Below are 27,682 nucleotides of genomic sequence, written 5' to 3' on the forward strand. Positions count from 1 at the left end.
AAAGATAAAATAATCATATTAGAGAACAATTCATTATATCAAAATCAATTTTTTACACAACGCGAAATCAAATTGTTGTAAAGTCGAATTCAATTATGTTCAATGTTCAAAATTAATATTTTACGCATCAAACATGAAATAAAATATAAAATATATAAATATTATCTAGTTGCAATTAAAGTCAGACTCAAATATTTTTTATGTATAAAATTAATTTTTTATGCAACAAACACGAATTCAATTATAGACTGATAGCGATTGAGTTGCAACTAAAATCGAACTCAAATATATTCAATAAAATATATTAATCAAACCAATAACTTAATTTATATATTACTATTCACTAATTAAAAACTTATAATCCAAAAAAAAAAAGTAAATAAATTGGGTAAAGTTGTATTTAAGAAAATATTTCTAGATAGAAAGAAGAGGTGAAGTAATGTTTTCATGTATATGTCAAAGATTCCTTTGATATTTGAGGTCCACCACCATTTCACAATCATCTCTCTTTTCTCTTTCACCTTCCCCACAATCTCCTTCCTTCCTTTTGCTTTAATAATAGTAGTAATATATTTATTAATGCAATATTTTTTATTAATTAAGAATGTCCTCATTAATATATAATATTATTGTCCTATTATACTACTCGAATAAAAAAAATTAATAAATTATTATTTTACTAAAAAAGAAATAATAATTTTATCAAAAAAATTATTAAATTAATTATTAATAAATAAATTATAAATATTTTTGTATCTATTCTCCTTCTTCCTTCATTTTCTCCTTCATCTAACAAGAAACAAAACCAAAACATTCATTCATTCTTCAAAACACAAAACACAAACCTAAGATGAATCATTCCATTTACTCTCAAGATTAACACCAAACCAAGAGAGACCCAGATAAATTTTTGGGTCGGGTTCGGGTTTCTCGGATCCGATTCTCTTGTTCTAATCATTTCCAGTGGTGCTTCACCTCCCTTGTCTCAATTTTCTCTTAAAAATCTCATCTTTACAATTCATTCTTTTCTAGGTAAGCAGCTCATTCGATTTTCTGTAACATTTATGTTTCATGTTTTTAAGGATTTTATTACAATGTTGTTTGTTGTTTTTTTTTTTTTTGTTTTGATTTATGTTCCTGTTTTTTTTTTTTTTTGTGTGTAAAGATGATAATTTTGGGAAATTGTTGAGAAATTGGGGTTATAAAAATTTGAATTTTTTAAGGTTGATTGGAAAAACATTGTCCTAGGATTCATTTTAGCGTTTTGTTGAGGTTGTTTTCTTATGTTTTTTTATTCTGTTGTTGATGATTTTGTTTTCTTCAAAAAAATTGAAATTTGCAGGTTAGGTGTTTGATAAAGTGAGGTTTGAATGGCTGGGATTGATGAAAATGTTGGGCTTAATGGTGATTGGGGTCTTCCGAATTCGAATCCGAGTCCGAGAACCCTATTTTCTAGAATGCTAGATGAAGAGAGTGATAATGTAACAAGACAAATCTCTGAACAATCTGAGAGTGATAGAATTGAGGTACAAGACGGTGATTCGGGTACTCAATTGAGCGATGCGAGTTATCGAGCTGATAATAAGTTGAACTCGCGAGGGGGTCTTGTTGAAAGAATTGCTGCGAGAACCGGGTTTAATGCGCCGAGGTTGAATACAGAAGGCATTAGATCTACTGAACTTTCGCTCAATTCGGAGATTCAGTCTCCGTATTTGACTATACCGCCCGGTCTTAGTCCTACTACACTTTTGGATTCTCCTGTTTTCCTTGCGAATTCGTTGGTGAGTTCTTCTTTTGTGATGTGGTTTGTTTATTTGTATGTCGATTTTTTTGAGTTATGAATCGGTATAATTTCAGGCACAACCATCTCCGACAACGGGAAAGTTTCCTTTTGTCTCGAACGGAAATATCCGCGGCACAGAATTATGTTCGGATGATCAACAAAAATCTAAACTTAATGGCTTTAGTGATATGTATGGCTCATCCTTTGCTTTCAAGCCTACGCCCGATTCAGGACCCTCTTTTTATCACGGTGCTGGTAGAAAAGTAAGCACATTCTGAAAATCACTTATTTGAGCTTATCTAGTAGCGTAAGTACATGCGAGACTGTTTGAGAAAGTTTGTAGAAACAACTTATAACGGCTTATAAAAACTGCTTATAGTTTATATGAAAACAATATAATTTTATTTAATCCTTTATTGTAGAAATAGTTGATTCATAAACACTTATATCATAAGCACTTATGATATAAGTGCTTAATTGAGTTGTTTATCCAAGTTTTTTTTGGGTCATTTAGTCTTGTTTCAATTTGCAGATGAATCAAACTACACTTCCTCAGCAAACCCTTCACGGTTTTGAAGCTTCGGTTCAATCTCAAAGAGTTGATGCGACTGAGAACAAAAGTAGCCACCATCTTAAGGCGGAATTCTCCGACTCGCCGCCTCAAAAAGACAATTCTGCACCGATGGAAGAGCAAGCAGATGAAGAGGGGGAACAAAGAGTCAACGGAGACACAATTGTTGCTGGTGTTGGTGGTACTCCGTCGGAAGATGGATATAATTGGAGAAAATACGGTCAAAAGCAAGTTAAGGGTAGCGAGTTTCCGCGAAGTTACTACAAATGCACCCATTCGAATTGTCCGGTTAAAAAGAAAGTTGAACGTTCTCACGAGGGCCACATAACGGAGATCATCTATAAGGGAGCACACAACCACCCGAAACCTCCTCCGAGTCGCCGGTCAGGCATAGGGTCAGCTAATCCTCACGCCGACATGCAAGTGGACAATCCTGAACATGTTGAAGCACAGGGAAATATAGCTAACTGGAAGCCGGAAAACCTTGAAGCGACATCGGCTGCATCTGCTATTGCTGAGTACGGCAACCAGTCCACCAATCTGCAAACTCAAAACGGTATTACTCACTTAGATTCAGGTGATGCCGTGGATGGCTCGTCCACTTTTTCTAATGAAGAAGAGGAAGACGATCAAGGCACTCATGGTAGTGTATCATTAGGTTACGATGCGGAAGGAGATGAATCCGAGTCTAAGAGAAGGTGCTTCATACTTTTCATTGTTTTTGCTTCTTTTTTTGGTGGAAAATATTAACATATTCAAAATCGGCTACTTGTTTTCTAAGGAAACTGGAATCGTATGCTGAGATGAGTGGAGCTACTAGAGCCATTCGCGAGCCTAGAGTTGTTGTGCAGACTACCAGCGAAGTCGATATCCTCGATGATGGTTATAGGTGGCGGAAATATGGGCAAAAAGTTGTCAAAGGAAATCCCAACCCAAGGTAATCAATCGTTCTCATCTTATCCGTTCCTGAGATAACAAATATACTAACATTTGTCTATGAAGCGCAGACACCGCAAACACGACACCGACACTGATATACCGACACCGGTAATAATTAGAAAAAATGAATAAATTAAATATAATCACAAGTGTCGATGTAAATTTCGGACACTGACACAGACACAGACACACCTTTTTTCAGACTTTGTCGGGTCGGTGCTACTTGTCTATAAAAAACACGAAAATCTCTCGAAATCTGCAATGCAGTACCGATCGCTGTTACTAGTTTATGTTGATTGTTGAATGTTTCTGTATTGGGGTGCAGGAGTTACTACAAGTGCACCAATGCAGGGTGCACTGTAAGGAAGCATGTGGAGAGAGCATCGCATGACCTTAAATCTGTGATCACCACATACGAGGGAAAGCACAATCACGATGTCCCCGCTGCTCGTTCCAGCAGTCACGTCAATGCGAACAACGCTTCTAACGCAGGTCAAGGGCAAGCTCCTGGTCTTCTTCAAAACCATGCTCATAGAACTGAACCATCTCAAATTCACAACGCAATGGGAAGGCCTTCGCTCGGCTCATTCAACTTTCACGGAAGACAGCAGCTAGCTCATCCGCACGGCTTCTCCTTCGGCATGAATCAACACCTCTCCAACCTTGCAATGTCTGGTTTAGGCCCCTCTTCACGAATGCCTATGAATCCATTCATGGCGCAACAACAACAACATCAGCAACATCAGCAACAACAACAACAGCGTGCCGCAAATGAAATGGGCTTCATGTTACCAAAGGGAGAACCAAATATGGACGCAAATCCTGAACGCGGAAGCCTTAACATGCAAAACGGTGCATCGTCGATGTATCAAGATATTATGAATCACATGCCTCTCGGACCTCACATGTAAAATTTTATTCTCACATATATTCTTAAAAGCAAAACTAATGTTTTACATTTATATGATTTACATATATATACACATATGTAATGATCAGACATACATAGGTGGATTTCACATTAGTCTCATTGCTGATATTATTTCATTTGAGGCATCAAATTATGGTATACCAGTTCATTTGAGTTTGTTATGACATTTGTGTTTATGATATTTGTTGAAAATCGCTCTTTATAGAGTTTTTCAAGCTCTGGAAAACCGACACCTCTCAACAAATGTGTGAGTAGTGTCTGACACAGACACATAGTTTGATTTTTTTTATTTTTTTCAAATTATTATCGATGTCGCCGTTTAAGTGTCTGTGTCAAGTGATAGTGATTTGTTAACATGATTGACCATCCTAAAAAGATGGAACTGATCATATCATAAAAAGGATGAACCATGAAGGTGAATGTTCCCATTATTCCAAGCAATGTTGTGATGTGAAGTACAAATTCTAGTAAGTCACAGAAAAATATGCATAGTGATTGATTAACCTCTTTAGGTGATGTTAAAGATAAAGGTTTCACATTCCCAGAAAAAAGTTAAAGTTTTTACTTTCTAGTTTTGCTGCAGAATAATCCTGATATCATGTCTTTATGCAGAGTTTTTGTAACAGCATCAAGAAACAAGAAATCTGTTTTAACTTTTTTTGTTTCAAAAATTATCCCTCAATTAAATACTAAACATCGTTAAAAAATGAGAATTTATTCCCCGGTAGATTAGTAATTGTATTAATTATTTTACATGAATTTAAGTTTGGAGGGAGTAATTTATTAGATAAACTTAAATAAGTCAATTCAAACAAGTCTAACCATAATAAAAGGGAATTATTTTTTCCACCCTTAGGGGTACTCTCACACTATAGTGAAAAATCACAATTGTTCTTAGTGTTCGAAGATGCATATCTGGACGTACATTTTTTACACACTCTTCGACCTTAATGGATCAAAAATCCTTATTTTGTTTAAAAAATAGTTCATAGATACATATTCGTATAAACCCATCATGGTCCGGAGATGTATCTCCGTCCGGAATCCTTGAGCTACTAATTTTGCCTTATATCTTGCTATCGATCCATCGGCATTGTGCTATAACTTGAACACCCATTCTACTTTGATAGCTTTTGTGTGTGTTGGCAATTCGACTAGCTCCTATGTGTTATTTATGTCGATCGCTTGTAACTCTTCGACCATAGCTGACTTCCACTATTTATTCTTTAAAGTCTTACTATAGTTGATTGGTTTAACACCTGCAAATAAAGCAAAATGAACTAATTCTCCATCTGGTGTGACTTCATAATCACCAACCACTTCATGGTGTTGAAGTCTTGAAGGAGGAATTCTAACTTTTTGAGGTATTCGGCTTGTTCTAGCCACACCCTCTCGATTATCTTCTTCAACTTCAACTAGAATATCGACAATTGCTTTGACTTCGACTTCATCAACTTCATCGTCGACACCATAACTCATCAAAGGCATATTAATTGCATCACCGAAATTCTAATCCTAGGCAGAATTATCAACAATCACAATATCTCGGTTCATCACGATCTTCACATTAATTGGATTGAATAGCTTGTATGCAATAGTTTTATGATATCCTACCAAAATCATAGGGTCACTATTGTCATCAAGATTCCTTCTTCTCCCATAAGGAACATGTTTGTAACAAACATAGCGAAACACCTTCAGATGACTCACTGATGTTTGTTTGCCACTCCACACTTCTTCAGGAACTTTGTTCTTTAGTTTCTTGGTAGGACACTTGTCCTGAATATAGACAACAGTGGTGACTGCTTCACCCCATAAGGATTTTAGCAGATTCTTCTGCTTCAACATGCATCTCGTCATGTCCAATATAGTACAATCTCTTCTTTCTGCTATTCCATTATGTTGAGGTGTGTAAGGAGCAGTTACCTTATGACCAATACCCTGTTCTGCACATAATTCTTCAAGTATCTTGGATGTGTATTCACCACCTCCATCTATTTGCAGAACCTTGATCTTCTTTTCACTATGATTTCTTAAAGATTCAAATACTTCATCTTTGCACTTGATCATATATATCCAAAACTTTCGACTATACTCATCGACAAATGAGACAAAATATATGTTTCCACCAATGGTATGATCCTCAAAGGGGCCACATACATCTGAATGTACTACTTCTATTATACAAGAGGATCTCATTGGCATAGTCGAAACTGAATACTTTCTGGATTGCTTCCCTACTAAGAAACCTTTATAAAGTTTGTTAGGCATCACAAGACTTGGTATACCAGTTACCATATCTTGAGTGATCAGTTGATTGAGTGATCCAAAATTCAAGTTGCCAAACCTCAAATGCCACTACCAACTATTCTAGTGGTCGACAACTGTTTTTAGGCATTATACCTCACTAGGAAGATGGTGCAACATATTGCAGCCAACAAGCACAGGAAAATTTGGTAGCCCCGTATTCATATTTTACAAAGATGGGGCATTATAACCAAATATCCGACCTTTATTTCTTTGGCCTGATCCTGCTCTTCGAGAGTGATCCTCAAGGTGATATACCCCTTTAATTGTACTTTTTCTCTAGAGAATCCAATCAACTTTCCTCTGAAAGGCTTTAAAACTTCTGATTGAGTGGAAGCCTTTTAAATATCTCCCAGTATAATATGTTTGCGGAACTCCCTTGACCCACGAGAACTTCTTTAATTTCTTAGTCTTCACACTTGACGGTAATGACCATCGAGTCGTCGTTGCGAGGGCGGTTGCCAGCTACATCCTTCTTCGAGAAGATGGTCGTTGTTTATGGAGTTTGGCGCTCGCCTTCGGTCTCAACTTCAAGGAAGTTTTCTATACTCAGAATCTAGTGAGCATACCTTCTTCGGGCAGAGCTAATTTCTCCGCCCTTGGGGAACTCTTTTGCTATAGTGTTGAGCATGTAGCCCACAACTTTACTATCTTCGCCTTAGGTCACCTCTTTGGCTTTGTTGGGCCTAGGTCTTCCAACGTCATCTTGCCCTTGTGAGTTAGACTTTGTCCGGCGCATGCGAGGAGTCACCCTTCACATATTTCTTGAGGTGTTCCTCTTGTATTAATTTTTTGATCTCCTTTTTAACCTGGTAGCAATATTCAGTATAGTGTCTTTTAACTCTGTGGAACTTGCACCATCTTCTTGATTCAAAACCCATGACCTTCGCATTGGGGCAGACGGTGTAGGGATATTCTGTAGGTGGAAAACCTTGCGCCAAATCTGCTTACAACGAGTGTTTAGGCGCTCGAAGTTCTTTTTAGTTTTTAGCCTTACCTGCCCTTTTGAACGTAGTCTTGTCCTTTATGGGCGAGGTATAATTGTTTTTCCTCAGATGATGTGAGCCTTCTGATTTGGAATGCGCTCATGGACATTGTGCTTCTTTTTGGCGTTACTCTCCTCACCCTTTATGTAGCACTCTGCTCGGATGACTACTTCTACCAACGAAAACATTGACTTATTGGTGAGGGACTCGTTGAAGTGTCCCACCTTAAGTCCAATTCGGAACTCCCCCACAAACATTTCTTAGTTTGGTGGGATGTCCTTGATGGTGGCCTCGTTAAAAAAGGAGAGATAGTACTTTAGTGATTCGGATGGACCCTAGCATATGTTTAACAAGCTTGTGGTGGACATCTTCCTGTGGAGCCTGGCACCGAACTGGTGTACCAACTTACTTACCAGTTTCTCATAGCTATTGACGGAGGCACGAGGCAAACCCATATACCATCTAAAGGCGGTGTCCTTGAAAGTGCCAGATAGCATCTTGCACTTCAAGGAGTCGTGCACTCTTATTATGGCCATCTGTGTATCGATGGAGGCAACATGCTCATATGGATCGTTTCGCCTATCAAACTTGGCCAATGAGGGGGGTTTAAAGCCCTCGAAGATAGTCACCTCCCATATCTCGTTTGAGAGTGGCTGGGATCCAACAGTTCCATTTCCTCAAGAGGATTAAAGTCTTATTGATGTTGTCTGAAGTTGTGGACGTCATCCTATAATGTCTGGTTATGGCGACGTAACTTGTCCATGGTGGCAGGCATCTATGGCAGGGCGTCGACATCTCTGCAAATTGTTGGTACCTTTTGGCGTAGAGGATAGAGCTCTCCTACTAATCATGGTTGAACGTGGCTAGGTGTATGAGTGAAGGGTAGTAACGTGCAGGATGATGATGAAGAAGGTGTGGCTCAGGTTAGTTTTATCGGGGGCCCGTGGTGGGTACCACGTACTTATCAAAAAGTACATATGTGTGTTCCTCCTACAAGGGCGAGGGGACTCAAAGGCCTTAGTTTATTTATAAAGATATATGGTGGTCAGGGTGCGTAGAGAAGTTATGTATGATGGTGTTTTATAGTAATTTTAGGAGTCATGCTCACATGAGGTCAGAGACTTTGCAGAAGGATAATTGCTTAAGTATAAGCGTACAATGAGTGTGGTTAGTACGAGTCGTTATTAATCATTCCCTCACTGAAAAAAGGTGTATTTATAGAGGTCTTTTAAACCTAGAATTTGAGTAACCATGAGTTGCAACAATTGGACATAATGTTTAGGGAGTAGTGACGGACTTCTTCCCCCTTAACTAACGTCTAGACGATATAACTCTTGGGCAAGAGCGCTCTAGTTTAAAACAATCACAAATATATCACTACAAATTATAAAAATAATGATGTGACATATTTAAAACTATAATGTGAATAATTATCAAAGAAAGTACAAGAAAAACATCTAAAAATGCGTTTTATATTAAAAAGTAGTTATTTTTTAAACTAAATTAATGATACGTAAATAATTAATCAATCGAAATAATTTAAAACATCATTTCATATTCTCTGTCATTCAAAATATGTGACAATACTATTTTTTTAGTTTTAAAATATAAAGAAAAGATTAAAATTATGTGATGTTAAAATGAAGGAATCAATTTCATAAGCCAGATGAAAATAGAGAAACAAAAATTATAACCAAAGATGATGAAACATCACCACTTAACCAATTAGAATTTCATAACAAAATACAAGTTACATATTCAAAAATCTGAGCATGATACTCTGAGTATTTACTCAATAACTAGACTTCATAGTTTCTATAATATCGCAGCCGGAAAACCTTGCACAAATCAAATTCAAAAACATGCTATAATCGAATCGAAACGTACATTTGTGAGTCATTTATTCGAACTCACTAGTAAATTTCTAACATAACAAGTGTCTTTCCCAAACTCAAATTACAGTAAATGCACATTTCTCCCTCTACCCTAAAAAAGAAGGGTAAGTTCTATATAACAAGGAAATTTTACATTAAAGATCAACAACAACAAAAAAAAAGCTTTTGAGAATACACAAAATGATCCTACTATTGTTGCAAGCTTAAGTGGGTACAACAAGCTCAGAATTGAGAGAGAACTCTGACACAAGAAACCAAAAGAACAAGATTAACATAATGAACTGTAGGAAAAGATAAAATGACACCTTACATACTCTTTTCTGCAGCACAAACGACTCCTCGAGTAATAAATTATCGCCGCAATATTTTTCCAACTCTTCTGCTTTGTTCTTGAGAGCCGAAGCCCTATCCTCCGCATCTACGAGCTTGTTTAGAACCTGTGATTGATTTTCGGAGAGTTTCTCTTGTTCTTCAAATAATGTATGTTGTGAATCTGTTACAGTTTTATAGTTCTGTATCACCTTTGTAATTGCCAGGTATTCAACTTCAGCTTCGATTTTCTGCATAAAAAGCCCCTCGACTTCGTACTCTACTTCTCTATATTTTTCCTCCGATAAACTTACGGTGTTAGCAGATGCTTCTTTAGGAAAATTACCACTGGTCAAGGCTGTTTCAAGTTCAACAATCCTTGAATCTTTCGCGGCAAGCACGCCTTGTAACTCCTTTAGCTTGCTTTCCAGAAGGTTAACCTGTTGTGTCAAACTCGATATCTGAAACTCCAAGGAACTTGAAGCAGCTTGTTTGATTTTTTCTGCGCTAGAGTGACTAAGATCAGCAGTAGTGATACCAGCAGATGCACTGATAGCTGAGTCGTCATCTGGTGAGAGAATTTCAGTACCGATATCCCTGAATTTCTGGAGTTCTGCAAGAGCATACACAAAGTGGTCATCAGCATAAGAAGGAACTTCACAACGATAAAAATTAAAAGAAAGCATTGTTCTTTTTTATAAATAATATTCCAATAATCTACTTTCAGCATGTTAACAAACTTAAATTAGCTAACAAAAAGCTTGCAATATAAGCTTGTTAAAAAATCAGTATCCTTCTTCTCTGCAAAATTCCTACTCCCTATCCTTCTTCTCGGCGCAGCCTCAACATCCCTAACTCCATCAATTTTCAAATTCACATTCACATGGCACACCATTGCAAACAGGCTGGACCATGACGATGAAGGTGGTGGAGACACTACTCACACTATTGGAGATCTAAGCAAGCAATTGGAAGGCAAAAGAGGCAAGATCCGGTGGAATGGGTTTAGATTAGATCTAGAGGTAAAATCCCCAACATAGATCTAAATATGCAGGACAATAGTTTCAAAATCTGATCTTGTTGGATGACTTTATTAAATTAATCAATTCATCCAGAATATTTACAAGGAGTTGAAAAGAAGAAACAAAAAAATGAGGAATTAAGTAGAAGGTACTAGTGAGGTAAGAGTCGACCATCATCAATTAGGTATAAACATAAGATATATGTATTTCAAGCAACCACTTTATGCATTAACATGAGCTCAAGGAATCAAATCAAACCTACAAAGCACGGACACGAACACCGGACACGATACTAACACGACACTAACACGTTGACACTAATAATAGTTTGAAAACATGAATAAATTGAACGTGATCACAAGTGTCGTGTCGTGTCATTGTCGGTATTCAATGGTCAACAAACTGATGATAAGGAAATATATATATGTTACATAAATTTTCTCAAGGATTATAACATCAGAAATATAGCAGTCTCAATCGCAAATTGGCAAGAAGTATTATATTTAGAGTTTCACAGAATAGGACGGACAAACCTTCTTCGAGTGCCTCCTGGACAGCCTGAAGGCTCCTTATAGACTCAATCAAAGGATCTTCAATGCTAGTAGATTGGCTGTTGTTCCCATTTTTATCTTCAGGACCATTCCAAGACAAATTTGCCGCTGAATTCTCCGGTAGAAGATCTTCTTCTTCACCATTCTCATTGTCATAACCAGTTTCATCTCCCTTAGTGAAATGTTCGGTACTGTGAGCTTCGCCACTGTTACCTCCATCATACACATGAGCCTTACCACTATGTTTTCCGTTACTAGTAACTGTAAAAACGCCGTGCTTATAGTTGGATCTCGAATCAGATTCCATACTACTGGAAATAGAATTCTCCTTCTCAACGAAAACTCTTCCACCGGGCTTCATAGAGGTTTCAATTCGCCCCTTTCCTTGCTGAATCTTAGGAGCTGAGTTAATCAAATTCTTCGAACTCGTATTCCTACTAGTACTACTACCACGATTCTTCTCGTGCTTCACCTTCGGCTCACTAGCTGCCGTAGAAGACTTACTACTCCGATCCTCACTATTCTCCGAATCAGTCCCAACAACAAACCCAGATCCAACCGCATATCTAGAATCCGAACTAGAACCCCGGATCGCATACCCATCCGAAAACACTACATTCCCAAACGCATTCGAAGACCCATCATTTTTCTCCTTAACACCACGCAGATTCTCACTCAAATTACCATTTCCAGACCCCGACAACCCCCTCTTCAACACTTTACTCGAATCATCAGCTTCAGCGCTCGAGTTATGATCCCGAACAATATTCCTCTTAATCCTCTTCCATTTCTTCAACCCAACCCCCTTTTTTTGTTTCTCTTTGGAATTCAGAGGCTCCTGACTACCCAATTCAACAAAAACTCCATCTTGATCAGATTTAACACCAAAATTCCCATCAAATTCAAACCCTAATTTTGAATCATCATCACCCTTTGTTCCATTTTCATCATGATGATGATTCAGTTCATTCTCTTCCACAGATTCAGTTCCCAAATCCATATTCCAATTTCAACTCAAATCTGAAAACAGAGATCAAATCCCAAATTAATTGAAGTTGAAGCAACAAATCAAATCAAATTTCACTTCAAAATTGGGTTGAAAAATAAAATTAAAAATTATAATTTGGAGCAAAAAAATGGAATGAGAGAGAAAAAGAAGAAGATCTATGATTAAATTGAAAATTACCTTCATAAATGAAGCTTTTTGGATTGGGCATTGGAACCCTAAGATTTGGGATTTTGATGGATTTGCGACTTTACAGGCTGAGAAAGAACCAAAGGAAAAAAGAATCGAAATAATAATTAACAAATAAATAGATAAATACAACAACATTCAATTATTATTGTAGTAATATTTTTTTATTATTAAAATATCAATACATTAACTAAATATTTAATATTTTAAATTATTAAAATTAAATAAAAACTAAATAATAAAGTAATAATAAAATAAACAGGGGATTTCGAGTAAATATTAGTCTTTTCGTTACGCAGCTCATATCCATATTGTGTAATCGGAAAAAATCCAAATCCAAATCTAAACTTAATTAAAATGGGTTTTCTCTGTCAAATTCAAGACAGGTTTGGGTGGGTACCCGCAGATACGGGTTTGGGTGAATACTCGCAGATTCTGATTATGTTTTCATACCTAGTGGTAAGAGTCGATAGGATAAAACTAGAAATGAAATTATTAGGATAAAACTAGAAATGAAATTATCAGAAAGAGTGTCGTGAAAACATGTATAGTAGAGAAGGTGGTGAAACATTGATTTAGATGGGTATAGATTTTATGGTAAGGAGAGTACACCAGATGAAAGGAAGACAAACAATTTAAGAAAGAGAAAAACACGAAAAAATTATAAGATAAGTTATTAAAAAATATCTCAAGATTAATGATTTAGATATAACCATAATCTATTAATGATAAAAATTATTTAATGTAGTGGATCTCATCTAATAAAATAAAGCTTAGTTGTTCTTGTATAATGTAAATTGTGATTGTACATTCTATAGAATGAGAATAATTTCTCTACCCATCACAAAAAGATGGGTAGTGTAACTTCCACCAATTAGATGACATCATTTAATTTTTATGTATTTAATTATTTATTATATAGAATAATTGTTTGATGTTTTCAATGCATTTTATACTAAAGGTAACATTACCCAATTTTTTGAGTTGGGTAAATAAGAATTCACCCTATAGAATTGATTGTGAATGATTAACTTTTAAAAAAAGTTATTCAGTTCAATTCAATCTAATATAATTTATTATTTATTTATTTATTTATTTATTTAATATCAAAATTAAAAATTATATATTATTAAACCATATGTAGAAACATCAGACTATTTAAATTTTAGTTATTAAACTATTTGAATAAAACTAAATAAATATACTTTATTATTATTATTATTATTATTATTATTATTATTATTATTATTAAAGACTATAAAATCAATTAACGTAAAATATAATATAATATATTAAAATTATATTGTAAAGTAGTAACTATTAATGATGTTAAAAGTATATGATTAAGTAAAAAATCGATTAAACTAAAATAATAACTAATAAAATTGATAAATAATTAAAAATATTAAAATAAATGAATGCTTTTTATTTTATTTTATTTTAGATAAATCGATCAAATATTTCATTAATAGTTCCCAACAAAGTTAAAAGTAGTATAAAAAAACTGAAACAATGAAAAATGCACATATTTCTTCCTGATGTCATACCTATTCTTTTACAATAATAATAACCAAAATATCATGATACAATTATTATAGTTGTTTATTTAAGTATACAAATTAATTAAATAATTTGTTTTATTAAGCCTATTGTTTACTTAAACTAAGACATGATATATTTAAATATATAGAATTTCAAATCATGAATGAAAAATAAAAAGTAGCATAGAAAATGGATGATTCTTCCACTATGGATTAGTGTTTGCTAATGATTACACCCATAAGCTTCTTCAACCACATTTTCTGTCTAACTTTTCAACCTTCCCTTTTTAGATTTTTAGCCACTGGTCAAAGTAATCATGTATATTAGTGTTTGCTTAATCTTGTAACTAAATTGCTATTATTTGCATTTTCTTTATTTTCATGTTTTCAATGATTCTTCACATGGATTATTATTTTTCTACATCAAGATTTCTAATGGAATAATCAACTTCATTTTAATGCATACCATTATGAATTATAATTTTACATGGATTTTAAAAATAACTTTTACTAATATTTTAATATTTTAATAAGAATTTGGAAGGTTTTAAGAGAATTTCATTCCATTCGATTTCAACTTTTTTTTTTGTTCCAATTTAGAATAGTGGTGCAGTGTGTGACTTTCGGCTTTTAATTCTCATGAATTTTAAGAAAAACTATCATCTTTTCACCCCGATTTTCAACCCTTGATCCTTTCTCTTTTAGATAATTGGATTTTCCTCTTTAAAAGTTATAATCTCTTCCTCATATAGATAATTGATCTAACTCTTGCAATCAGGTCGTTGCATGCAACGCCATTGCCACGACTGCTGCTATAACTAACGCCATTGTCACGATTGTTGTTGTAACTACCACATATGATTCAAATCAAATGAAACAAAGACTTTTAAGAAATTTTTGATATTTTTATGATTTGACTCACTCTATTCAAGACTCGACTCACAAAACTATGTGATTCGAATCACAAATTTCATGACTCGAATCACGAAGTGATCTAGTCCCAATTTGCCCCATGTCTCCTTTGTTTCGACTCAAAGCTTTCATGACTCGAAAATAGTTTAGTCTTGATTCGAATCACATGTTTTATGACTCGAACCATGACAGAAATGAGTTTCTGATAAATGTAGATATTGTTCCAAATTACTTTGCCACTTAATTCAAAAAATACATGTGCTTATGAATCAAACATCATTTTTACTTCTTTTTTTTCATAATCTCAAGCACTTACATAAATCATTTTCTTTTCTCCCTCACCATTATGAATCATTATTGGGAGTGATTATTGTGATGATAATCACATCTTTGAAAGTCATTATAAAAACTTGGAAATCCACTTTCAAAGAACATCTTTTCACATCTATCTTTTACATCTGAACAAAATCTTCAACATCACAAATTTAACATATATTAGTTAATTTCTCAAAGGAATCCTTACCTTTTTTTCTTTGTTTGTCTTTTGATTGTCCCCTAAAAAAGGACTTAGATCTAAGTTATAGTTATAGTTCTAAAACATTTGGTTTATTTAAAATGAGTCAGTAGGCATTTAGGCTATATGGAATTAGTAATATAAATGAATGTTCACTACGCCAATAAGCTGTCAAAATTCTACTCCTCCACAAAATGCACTCGTTGCAGCATGACTTGTGATATTATCATTTTGGTGGATGAGTAGTTGATTTGTTTATGGTGGTAGGATTATGTTTCTCCCTAACACTGTTTGCATTTGTATTGTTGGTTGGTGAGTTGTATTCATAATTGATATACCATAAAAAATAAAAAAAACACACACACACAGAGAAGTTTACGACAAATTTATAGTGGTTTGGCTATCGTCTTAGTTAAGCCTACTCCACTATTCAATGGTTTCTCTTTGGAAAGTTTGATCTTCCACTATAATTTATGACAAATTATATGATGTATAGTACAATCATAATATCTAATATCTTAAGTGTTGATATACTCAAATATTAAGAAAAACTCTCACTTTGTCCGTATACTTCTGCATAGCATTACGAAAGTAATTTAGGAAATAAGAACCTCCTTCTTTTTCGTTGGACTTGTCAAACCAAGCATAACACCACACACTTTACAAACCTTTGAAATCTAAAGAAATATTCAAAAAGAATCGTTAAATACAATAACATAGTCTTTCTGAACAATCACAAATCTCCAAAGACGAGGTTTAGATCCTCGTGAAAATGGAAAAAGAATGAAGTAGAAGATGAAAGAAATCATTTTCAAATACTCAAGAAAGATTCAAAAATCCTTTTGAAAATGAGAGAATAAGTAAGTTGTGGGTTTTCAAATTAATAGTGGAAGTGTGTGTTTTTCAACATTGTTAATGTTTTGAGCGAAAAAAGCTTTTATATATGCTGGAGATCTAGCACAAAAATGAATGAAAATGGTGTATAATTTGAGTCATAAGTAAGAGATATGATTCGAGTAAAATATTAAGTGATTTGAATAAAGAAGTAAAATATATGAGAACTCATGCTGGAGATCTAGCACAAAAATGAATGAAAATGGTGTATAATTTGAGTCATAAGTAAGAGATATGATTCGAGTAAAATATTAAGTGATTTGAATAAAGAAGTAAAATATATGAGAACTCATTTGTGTCGAACAATTTGTGATTCAAATCACATTATTCTAGTCATGAAATTTGGTGATTCAAATCAAAGTTCCAGAAGCAATTCACTAAAAATTAGTTCAGTTTGATTAGAATCAAAGTTGTCCAAAAATAAAAATCGTGGACGGCAGGATTCGAACCTGCGCGGGCAAAGCCCACATGATTTCTAGTCATGCCCGATAACCACTCCGGCACGTCCACATTTATGTTGATTACTTACAACTGTTACTTACTTTTAGATATCATCAAGAATACTATAGTAGATAATTCCTTAACAATTTCCAACAAATCTCAACTAAAATCACATGAGTAACTTAATAAGCCTTAAATAGATAATACATTCAAAGCGAATAAGTGGAACTGTAAAGCCTAAAGGAAGGGATAACATTTTATAAAAGGAAGAACTTTTAAACAAAGTTTCTAGAGCATGAAAACAGAAGAATTTTTAAAAAAATATAATAAGTGATGAACAAATTTTTCTATTTTACATAATAGCAAGTAATGTCAAATAACGAAAAACAAAGAGCAAGAAAAATGTTGTTTTTAAAATTCGCTCCGTAGATCTGAAACAAAACTAATCTAGTCATCTCTCTTTAAGAAGAAGAAGAAGAAATAGTGGAGATTTGAGTGTGTTTTTTTTAACCTAACTTACATGGTATTTTGATAGAATTAAGTAAGTGAATGGTATTTTAACTTAATATTTATATTTTATTCAAATTCATAACAAAAATACTGTCAATGAGAAAAATTTACTATCCCGAGTGAAGTTAACTTTTGCAATTTTTATTGATTAATGTAATAAATACGCTATTATGAGTTTAAAATGTGTCATATAATTAGTTTGAAACTTAATCTACAGACTCACTCTTCAATTAAAGTCTTCAATTAATAGAGAGGCTAACCTCTGTATTAATAGATGGGGGCGTCCAGAGATTAACTTTCCTATGTATTTTGGTGTGTATAAAAGTGCTTTCGGAGAATTAAAATCCGTATAAAAAATATTGCACCTAAATTTGATCACCCACTTCATGGGAAACATTGTTTTTTTTCGATCCCATACATCAGAGATGATATATCATGCTAATATGAAAGTTATTTCTTTCTTAGGAATCTTTGGTACTTTTGAATAAAATTTTACAACCTAGTGGCATAGAAATACACATTTCCTATTCATATATTCTCAATATTCTTAATAATGCAACTAGATTACTTGAAACACAACACACATGTTTAATAAAAATGTTGGTTTACAATAGCATTAGATATGGACACAACTCCTGTAATTTCAAGCTTCCTTCCTAGTTATCCTGCAATCAAACAAAAGCCGAGACATTTATAATCAACACATTGTTCTCTCAATAACAAAAATGATTTAATGCTAGGAATATACCTGAAGCAATATATTCCTAGCGCATCTGTAATTTCCCGAATGACAGATGTTGCGAAATGCATGTATAGTGATCCTGTGTTTGCAGAAACAGAATTATCAACCAAGGGATATTAAGCTTTTATCTAAAACTCGGCCGGTCATTCAGATATTTGCGAACGATTCGTCTTTGACTATAGTTCATTGACCACTTCAGTTCAATCACTTGATTACATTACTGTTTTTATAGAAAAGAAAAGTACTAGTAGTTTTTTTACCTGTAAAAGCACAGTAACCAAGAACAACTAGTCTCTCATTAACCAACGGAACCCTGCCAAAAATGTAAATATGTGATCATCATAAATCAACATAAACAACGTCTATCAACGTGATTTAGAATGTAGAATCAAGGTGCATACCCGCCGTTTAGCCTTGATGCGAGTGCATTAGCAATGGCGAATGGGAGATACACGAGGGACTGTAAAAGATAAATAACACTTGCATCAATTATCTTTGAGTATTAATAAACTTCAACAACTGATCACTTGAATGAAATCGGCGAATAAGATTAATCCAAGTGTTTTCATTGTGCAAACATGTTCGTTTTCATTCCATCATTGAACGGTGCATCACTAAATAATAATTTCTGCATTAGATTCTGATATGAAAACAACAATAACAAAAGCTTTTTCTCACTAAGTGGATTCAAAAACATGGATCAAATTAAAGCATAATTAAATTTAAAGCTATACTTTACCAATATGGAAAGAAGAAAAGAAATCTTAAATTTTTTTTGAGAAAGTAACATCTAAATAAAACAGCTTAATACCAGGCACATTCCAGTTTTTAAGCCCTTTGGTTCTTCACAGAAGTGAGCCAAAATCATCCTTCCCTGCAAAATTAAGCTTTCCTCAGACAAATTTATAACACAAGGAGTTAGATTGTCTACATAAGGAAGCTAAATGCAAGCTATATAATGTTAGAAGTATACATACAAAAAAGACGCTAAGGGAAACATAACCTACCACAAGAATAATGGCAAGCAAAGAACTCCTATTTCATTATATGCCATAAAACTTTTTTTTCAGAATTAAGTAGCAGATATCTTACCACGAGATATCCGAAAGCAAGTCCTGTTCCCATAACAACTAAATGTGGATAACTAGCTATGATGTCAGAAGGTGACAAATAATCCCTGCACCAAAACCACCCAAGCTTATATATACAAAAAAAATATATATATATATTAAAAATGAAATGTGTATATCTTCCAAACAAACTGGATGAAAAAAAAACGATGCATCTTGAACTGGGTTATACCATATAAGCACTCCTCCGACAAGGACAACAAATGGGTAAAGCTGTCCAAAAAAAAACACACGTCAAAAAAGCAACCAGATTACAGGAGAAGAATTCCAATAGGAAAAGATGTTACCATTGCTAATGCAAGGAGCATACTTCTATTTTTAGCCTTCACAACCTTATGAACATTACGAACACTGCATTGAAGCAGAAGATAATGTTGACATTTGGAAAGACCTCTTCATCAAATAAGTCAGAAAACAATATACAAAACACAAGGATCAATTTGCACTTAAAATGTTGTACACTCTTTGTTGCTTACATGGATGATTTAAGAAATAGAATTCTAGACATCTAAAAAATATCACTAGAAGAAGAATATAAAAAATAAGAAAGAAGTATGTCTTAATCCTATACTTGTGTTTAAATTATACGGTTTTGGTAATAGTAAAAGAGAGAATGATAAAATAGAAACTCAAAGAAATAGCATATTAAATTGATATATTATGAGGATTAAGGTGATACTAGTACTAGACTTAAAATCCTAATCAAACATGGAAAGATATCAAGAAATCTAACAAAATCAGGAAACAACCCTACATGAACATCTAAGGTACTCTTAAATATTATAAAGATATACGACATTTTCAGATTTTAACAACTTGAATCTACAACTTTAACCCATTAATGCTAATGGTGTAACTAGTAACATAATAAAAAGTCAACCTCAGAGAAATTATCTTGGGTTAAAGACTTAGAAAAGAATTTAGAATATGTATGCCAAGGACTAACAGCATACTGTGCATACTAGTATACATTAAAATTCAATGGTTTAACTAATACATACTTGAATATAACAGTTGGGATAACACCAAAAACTACCATCAAACCCAATGCAGCGCTGTATGTTGGGACATCTGAAAGCAAGAATAAAGACAAAATCAAGCAATAATATATCAAGAAAGAAACTACAGAACAAGAAGATCATTGTCCCAAATAATGAAAGAACACCATATAAAGACACACAGTCTTACCCGCAATAAAAGGCAACCAGTTCAAAAAAGGCAAAGACTTTCCGAATTGTTGAGCCCACCACTCAGCACCTGCAGTAAAATAATAACAATAGTAAATGATTGAGTTTTAAGCATTTATAGTCTTAAAAAACAAAGCTCAAAGAAAAGCATACCCACGATAGCAGTGAAAAAGTGAGCAAGGTATATTAGCATAAGACCCTCAGTAGGTCCATTTACAACAGGTAGTATAAGGGTATTGATGAAGTAGCTGCATCCAAAACATTCAAAAGAAATTCAATATGTCTAATCCGTCTAAAAGTATACATGGAACATGGTATTAAAATATGTAATCATGCCAAACTGTCTAAAGAATGATAGGATCAACTGGCATTATTTAAGACAAAAAGTTGAAAAAAGTAGCAGAACATCGATTAGAGACTCCTCTGGAACAATAGAATCTTAAGGAATGAATATGAAGCACACAATAGAGCTGATTCAAGAGTGCTCAACCTCTCGCAAATTCTGACTTGATTTCCAGTATCCCTTTCTTGGTATATACAAATAATGCTAAAACGAGAACTAAAGAAACAGAGGGAATAGTAAAGATTATATTTGAGCCATCAGGTGTAGTGTAGTCTATTTAAACAGTTAAGTGATTGTGCTCTCATTTACCGAATGTATTTCAGAGATTAAGCTTAACTCATGGAAGTGGCTATGCTCTTATTACACCCTTGTGGACTCTTGTAACTTTTACGTCTGGAATATTCTACCTCTCTTTTGTTTCGAGAAGTAGAAGTTTTCCAAGTTTTATTTTCGGTCGGGGTATTCCTTATACTCCCTTTAATTCAATTGCTTATTAAAAAAAAACTTTTGAATTAACATTCAGAAAATTATTCCCCAATTCTACAATTACTGACCACTTTGCTTGCCAATCATAGAATAGATGTAAGCTTGAGAATCAGATATGTTCATTCAAATACAACAACATAAACGGGACAAGAACGTGTATGACCGTGTTCCGGAGTATCGTTCCAACTCAATGAGAACCATATACTTTATTTGACAGAAAGGGTCTTTGAAAAATGGGATATGCTCCACAGTCTGCAGTAGATAATGTTGTATGACTTTTATTAAAAGCTTAATTAAATAATATTACCTCTGAGCCTAAATATACGGTATGACCCTCTTGAGATTTTTTCATGTACCTTCTTATAGGATCTCTTTCGAATTCTCTACTGCACTAATTATTTCTTTCCCAATATACTCCTAATTTTGTTACATTTTTTCTACAACCTATAATAAATACTATAATGGAAACATAAACTAATTCTCTCTTCTTAAGGGTAAATTGGCAAATCAATATCAATTGTCAACAAATTTAGTATTACTACCAGCTTTTAAATTTCCGTGATTTAGTCAATTATGTCTTACGTTTAGGGATGGAGATAGTATTGTTTAAAAAATATTTGATGCAATATTACATATGGACTTTTGAATATAAATTGATCAAAATAACTTACTACTCCCATGTTGCCCCAAAAAATGTAATTGCAGATATTAACCACCACCAGAAAGTACTTCTTCCACACATGGCTGTGCTCCCAAAAGCAAGTGCTTCAAGCTGAAAATCAGTTCTTATAGATGATTGACTTTATTTTCTTTTAATGGTTTGAAAACAATAACCAAAGCTAAGAGAGACATACTGCACAAGCAAGTGCATCACACCCTGCAATGCAGTTGAAAATATCTTCGTTAATGACATAAAGGTGCATACATGATGAAAAACAATACAATGAAAAAATGATGAGGAAAATAACCATGATCAAACAGCTCCCCCAACGGGCTTGAAGAATTGGTCCGTCTAGCTTGCTTCCCATCAACAGCATCAAATGTCTAGCAAGTATATAAATGAAAACAATAATCAAATTAATCTCGGAAATCAATGGAAACTTAGGCATTATATACTCAGTCCAACAGAAGATTGACACTAAGTGAGCAAGCACCACAATGTGAGAAGTTAACCAACCTGGTACAAAAACAGAAGTAGTCCGTGTGCAACATGAACCCATCTTGGAGGAGCCGAGTCCAATTGAGGTGAGTATACCTGGAAAAATAATGAAATTTCAGTGTGATGGATAAGGAATTCACTGTTTCAACACAGCCATTCACACTATATCAAAACTTCCTTTCATGACTGTATGAAACACTTGCAAAAAAGAAAAACTCAGTAATGTGTGAAACCAACAGCAATCTTAAAGATACCTTATATATTTGTTTGTACAAATTGCAAATTTTATTATATATGATTTGGCAAAAAGAAAATTGTTGTGAGACATTGCGAAACTATCCCTATTATATGACTTCAACTTTATTAAGCAAAAAGATTAATGGACTCAGGGTCCACTCACATAGCCAAGCAACACAGATATTAGTAAGAACATAAATCCCGTCAGAGTTATCTGCAACCAAACAATTTAAGAAAAATCAGTGCCAACATTATAAGTTATATAATAAGAGTAACAATTACAGATGATATTACAAAAAAATGGAAGCAGTGGTTTACCAAGTTTGGTCTGCAAAATGTTGTTGAATGCCAAAATGCCAAGTGATGAGGAGAAAAAAAAAACAAAAATCTAGAAGTTAATGAATTAAGAAATTAAAACTAAAATCGTAGAATAATTAAACCCAAATGTCTACAGAAGAATAAATGATGGTATTGTCTCCATGAATGAGTTTTTGTGTAGTAAAAGACAGAAAATGCAAAGCGTCTACTTAAAAGTTTTAGAATGAAAGGAACAATGACATTTATCATAGAACTATATGTTCTAATCCTTCATCACTTCTATAAACTTCATATAACTCTAGATTCAGAATGAGAAACTTTACCCTTCTTTTCATTCCCTTCTGGCTATGCCTAACTTTGTGTTGTTCGTTCAAAAAACTGGTGATGATAGTATCAAGATGAAGTTTCATAGAATTACAAAGCTAATTTTTCACATACAAATTTCATAATGTGATTTATCATCCTTGAACTGAGGAGATTTTTTTAATTATTCTGAAGTTATAAAATAACTAAGTTATAAGTTTATAACAAAAAAACAAAAGCAACTTTAGTTTGAAATGAAAGAAGTACTTACGGCATCCATAGGGGAAACAAATTAACAAACCAACACCAAAAGGGCTGTAGTACATATTTGGCCACATAGGAATGATCTACGCCACTATATTTATGTCTATGCAGAGCTGTAACACCATGAGGCCCGATATACATTCTGCAAAACTACGCAATATATTTCAATTTCATGTTTAACCTTAGCACAACATGCTGAATTTTGAAGAATAAATCGACCAAAAAACTCTATGAACTAACCGAATAATAATAACAACAAACACATGTACACTATACACACAATGTACACAGTACACACACAGAAAAAGAAAACTATAGAGCAGGAAAAATACGTTGCAGATCACTAATTATTAAATCATTAGAAATACGGTGATTCTGGCTATAAATAGACAGTCAAGTACATATTTCGAATTCACCGACTAAACAAAAAATTTGTAACTAATGGCTAAAAGAAATGCACCGGCAAGACCAATTAACAGAATAATTACAGTCTTTTTGGTTTGTTTCATTTGAATTTATCTCCTGACATAATCAATTGTGAGACTATTCGGAAAAGACTCTGGAAAAAGCTTATGACATGTCAAGTAGCTGTTTTCAGCTTATTACCATAAGCTATTTTCAGCTTATTTCCACAAGCTCTTGGAACAACTTATGAAAACATCATATAGCTTATAGAAAAACAATCAAGTTATATATTTTTATCTTGTATTATAGAAAAACTTATACACAAGCACTTACATAATAAACACTAATACTTATTACTATATAAACGCTAAGCTGCTTATCCAAACCGAGACTTTGTGTATGTTTGGTTTAGCTTTTGGAAGAGCCAAAAGCAATTCTAGAGGTGTAGAATTGATTTAGGAATGATTTTGAGATACTACATAATTGATTCTACATGAAGCTAGAATTGGTAGCTTTTGAGTTTAAACATGATTTTTACACTGTAATTTATTGTTGAACTCACTTTTATAAATCCAAACATAAATCACTTTCCATCCAACTCATTTTAATCAGAATCAATTTTACAAAATCAATTCACTCAGAATCAATTCTCCTCACCGCAGAACCAAACGTACATATAAGCTTTAGCAATTTCATCGTGTGATCTAAAATTTGTAAGCAATTCATGAAATCAGTAAAATGCTGCTCACAGAAAGTATTCAACACAAAAAAAAATGCATGAATGAACGGTGAAAACGAAATTGAATGGTGAGATATTAAAAAGAGGAAATTGAAAGCATGAATTGTGGAGAAAATGACGAAGAAGATGAACCTGAGATTGAAATGGCGGAAGCGGTTAGAGACTCGGGAGGTTTAACCTAAAAGCGAGATGGAATGAAATGGAATGGAATCGAATTCGAATCTAGAAAAGGAGAGTGAGTGTAACATGTGAGCGTTAAGAGAGGCTTTGTTTTTAAACCACTTTTTACTTTATTTAATTCTTACACTTGTTCTAATTAATACACATTTTTGTCACTTTTTAGTTTAATATTAGTATTAGCTATTTAGCATTAGTGTCCTCTCTGCGTCGCAGTTTGAAAATATCTGTCACAGTGAATTATTCTTTCAAATTGAAATTTTTCTTGAGTGTTTATAGTGATACTGATTGGACATATTATCCTGAAAGTTGTCGATTAGTTACTGGCGGTGCATGTTTCTTAGTTCTTCATTGATTTATTAAAAAGTAAGAAGAAAGTAAGAGTTTCTAAATCTTCTATTGATTTTGAGTATCGTGCCATGTCTGCTGCTTGTTTAGAAATACTCTTTTTAGTCGTAAAAGTTTGTCTCAAAATAATAGTCACTTTACTTTTCCAATGTAACTTTTATCAATTTTATCCCTTATCTACACTCTTTTCAAGATATGACAATATATAACAATCAATAGTAGTTAAGGATAATTTTGTAAAAATACTACCTTTATTGACTCAATTATTATTTTTCTTAATCTGTGTGTAACAACCTTAAACGACTTTTATTTTGAGACAAAGGGAGTACTTGACTTCATGGTCTTTTGGCTCAACTTATATTTTCTCAAGCAAAGCCAACTTTACTTTATGCTGACAATACAAGTGTCATTCAAATTGTTGCTTGTTGCAAATCCAATTTTTCATGAACGCACCAAGCATATTGAAATTGATTGTCATTCAATTTGTGATGCCTGTGATCAGGGTCGGCCCAATCAACGCAGAGACCCCGTTCTAATTTTAAAAATGAGCCCAAATTTAAAATATAAATACAATTATAATAATTTAAAAAGACACATAAAAATTATATTTATGTATTAATCAATAATATATTTAATTATAATTAGTTTGAGTTTTGACTTATCGCAATTTTTGTATGTATTGAGCTTTTATTATAGCATTTTTTTGATTTATTGAATTTTCATTATAACATTTTATTTATTTAGATTAATATTTATGAAAAAAAATTGCACCTTTTAAAAATTTAGGGCCTCCTAAAATTTGGGGCCCTGTGCTGTAGCACTTCCTGTACATGCACAGGGCCGGCCCTGCCTGTGATCAACTAATATCACTTCCTTCTGTTAATACTCAATTTCATGTTGCAAATATTTTTACGAAGGCAGTTCCTCGTCCGCGTCATCAGTTTCTTATCAACAAATTGATACTCTTTGATCAGCCGCATCAATTTAAAGGGGGTGTTAATATAGAATGATTTAATATGATTTTATTCTCTTATATGTATATATTTTCATTCTTAGAATAGAAAATCAAATAGAGAATATTTGTAATTAATTGTCGTAAATGCTCATGTGATTATAAATAGAAGGAATACAATAGAGAATATTTGTAATGAGCATTGTCAAGTTATTAAGAGAGTCATGTGATACCTTAAAAGGACCATGAATCATTGTTTATATTAATATAGATTTTTGTTATACTTGAAGGATTAAATGATGCAGATTGGAACACCTTATCAGATTATCCCAAAGCAACCAATGGCTATATATTCAATATAATTAGGAAAGTTATATCTTCGAAATAAAGGAAATAGACTATCTTGACTAAGCCCACGACGAAGTTTGAAATGATAACATTAGCGACTGCTAGTGTAAAAACAAGTTTGTAAAGATGTTTGCTAGTCGAGATCTCTTTGTGAAAAAAAATATGTCAGATGTATTGATACATTGCAATAATACTATGACTATTGCATGAGTTGAAAATCATTATTATAATGGTAAAAAAATTTAAATAAGAATAAAGCACAACACTAATGTATCTCTAAATGAGTTGTGAGAGTGGATCATGTAAGCACTGATAAAAACTTAGTAGATCCTTTGACAAAAGGACTAATTAGATAGAAAGTCCATAATACATTCAATAAGATGAGACTAATATCTATAAACAAGTGAGTTTCTCATGATGGTAATCCGACCTAAAAGATTGGAAATCTAAAAAATTAGGTTTAGATAATAATAAGTTGTGAGCAATATGAGATAATCATGCTAGTATAATTAAGAGAAGCATAAATATGGCTTGAAACGATAAGATGATGAGATGATAGAAACTCTTAATGAGATATCTACTATGTATGAGTTGATAAATTCACATGTATGATTGTAGAATTTAGGTTGATTTCCTTGAAATTTCAAGGCACGATTCCTAGAACCTTCAATAAACTTGGATAAACGTGCATGTTCATTAAAACACAAGGTTAAAGAATACACCTGCATAAAGGTTGTGCGCGGATTTGATGTTTGAGATAAAGTTCAAGATCACAAGTCACTCTTGTTGAATCACAATCCTACTTGTTGTGTAAAGGTTTAAGTCGTAGACATCTCTGTTAATGAACAATCTTAGAAACGTTCGAGGTTATTTCTAAAAAAACTTTTTAAAATTCAAATGGAGGATCGTTAGAAATGAAAGGTATAATTGAAAAATGGTTGCTTGGGACATGCGATCTATTATTTTTTTAGTACTCAAAATGAAAAATTAATTCATATTATTATTTATTAAATGTAATGTTTTTAACCGATTCATTAATTAGTGTCCACTTTTGATCAATTTTTTCGAGATAATACGATATGTATTTATACCATAATCAATTGATATTTATATAATCAGATGGTGTATTTCTCGATCGATTACCTATTAGTACTTCATAGTACTAATATTTTTCTGTATTGAAACAAAACAACCATGATCTATAAAAAAAAGTTTTATATTATGTTGGTAAGGTTTTTATTTA

General features: G+C 33.2%; 3 protein-coding genes and 1 non-coding gene across 5 annotated transcripts; 1 reads left to right on the forward strand and 3 right to left on the reverse strand.

Moving 5' to 3' along the window:
* The first annotated feature begins 769 nt into the window (after positions 1 to 769).
* Positions 770 to 4,385, forward strand: LOC131593476 (probable WRKY transcription factor 2). The gene is made up of 6 exons (XM_058865976.1): positions 770 to 1,032; positions 1,343 to 1,781; positions 1,858 to 2,046; positions 2,316 to 3,052; positions 3,136 to 3,291; positions 3,619 to 4,385. Exons 2-6 carry the CDS (start codon positions 1,371 to 1,373, stop codon positions 4,202 to 4,204), a joined length of 2,079 nt encoding a protein of 692 aa, XP_058721959.1. The 5' UTR covers positions 770 to 1,032; positions 1,343 to 1,370; the 3' UTR covers positions 4,205 to 4,385.
* A 5,005-nt stretch (positions 4,386 to 9,390) lies between these two features.
* Positions 9,391 to 12,636, reverse strand: LOC131593477 (WPP domain-interacting protein 2-like). Its single transcript, XM_058865977.1, has 3 exons — positions 12,481 to 12,636; positions 11,277 to 12,314; positions 9,391 to 10,334 (listed from the first exon to the last, which is right to left on the reverse strand). Exons 2-3 carry the CDS (start codon positions 12,292 to 12,294, stop codon positions 9,616 to 9,618), a joined length of 1,737 nt encoding a protein of 578 aa, XP_058721960.1. The 5' UTR covers positions 12,295 to 12,314; positions 12,481 to 12,636; the 3' UTR covers positions 9,391 to 9,615.
* Positions 12,637 to 16,778: 4,142 nt separating this feature from the next.
* TRNAS-AGA (transfer RNA serine (anticodon AGA)) lies at positions 16,779 to 16,860 on the reverse strand. The gene has a single exon. It is a non-coding gene; the product is annotated as a tRNA-Ser (tRNA).
* Positions 16,861 to 17,651: 791 nt separating this feature from the next.
* LOC131593478 (choline/ethanolaminephosphotransferase 1-like) lies at positions 17,652 to 24,904 on the reverse strand. 2 transcript variants are annotated; one of them, XM_058865979.1, is made up of 19 exons: positions 24,747 to 24,904; positions 23,478 to 23,612; positions 22,904 to 22,913; positions 22,749 to 22,799; positions 22,367 to 22,444; positions 22,158 to 22,233; positions 22,044 to 22,066; positions 21,861 to 21,961; positions 20,514 to 20,608; positions 20,362 to 20,430; positions 20,175 to 20,244; positions 19,461 to 19,524; positions 19,346 to 19,386; positions 19,136 to 19,220; positions 18,855 to 18,917; positions 18,445 to 18,503; positions 18,304 to 18,356; positions 18,050 to 18,122; positions 17,652 to 17,966 (listed from the first exon to the last, which is right to left on the reverse strand). In XM_058865979.1, the coding sequence occupies exons 2-19, from the start codon at positions 23,609 to 23,611 to the stop codon at positions 17,945 to 17,947; spliced, it is 1,167 nt and encodes a 388-aa protein (XP_058721962.1). In that variant the 5' UTR covers position 23,612; positions 24,747 to 24,904; the 3' UTR covers positions 17,652 to 17,944. The 2 variants fall into 2 exon arrangements, with proteins under 2 accessions (XP_058721962.1, XP_058721961.1); XM_058865978.1 differs by having other exon boundaries at positions 23,478 to 23,620; positions 24,747 to 24,902.
* Between the last annotated feature and the right edge of the window lie 2,778 nt (positions 24,905 to 27,682).

The sequence above is a fragment of the Vicia villosa genome, linkage group LG3 (assembly GCF_029867415.1).
Source record: "Vicia villosa cultivar HV-30 ecotype Madison, WI linkage group LG3, Vvil1.0, whole genome shotgun sequence".
NCBI lineage: Eukaryota > Viridiplantae > Streptophyta > Magnoliopsida > Fabales > Fabaceae > Vicia > Vicia villosa.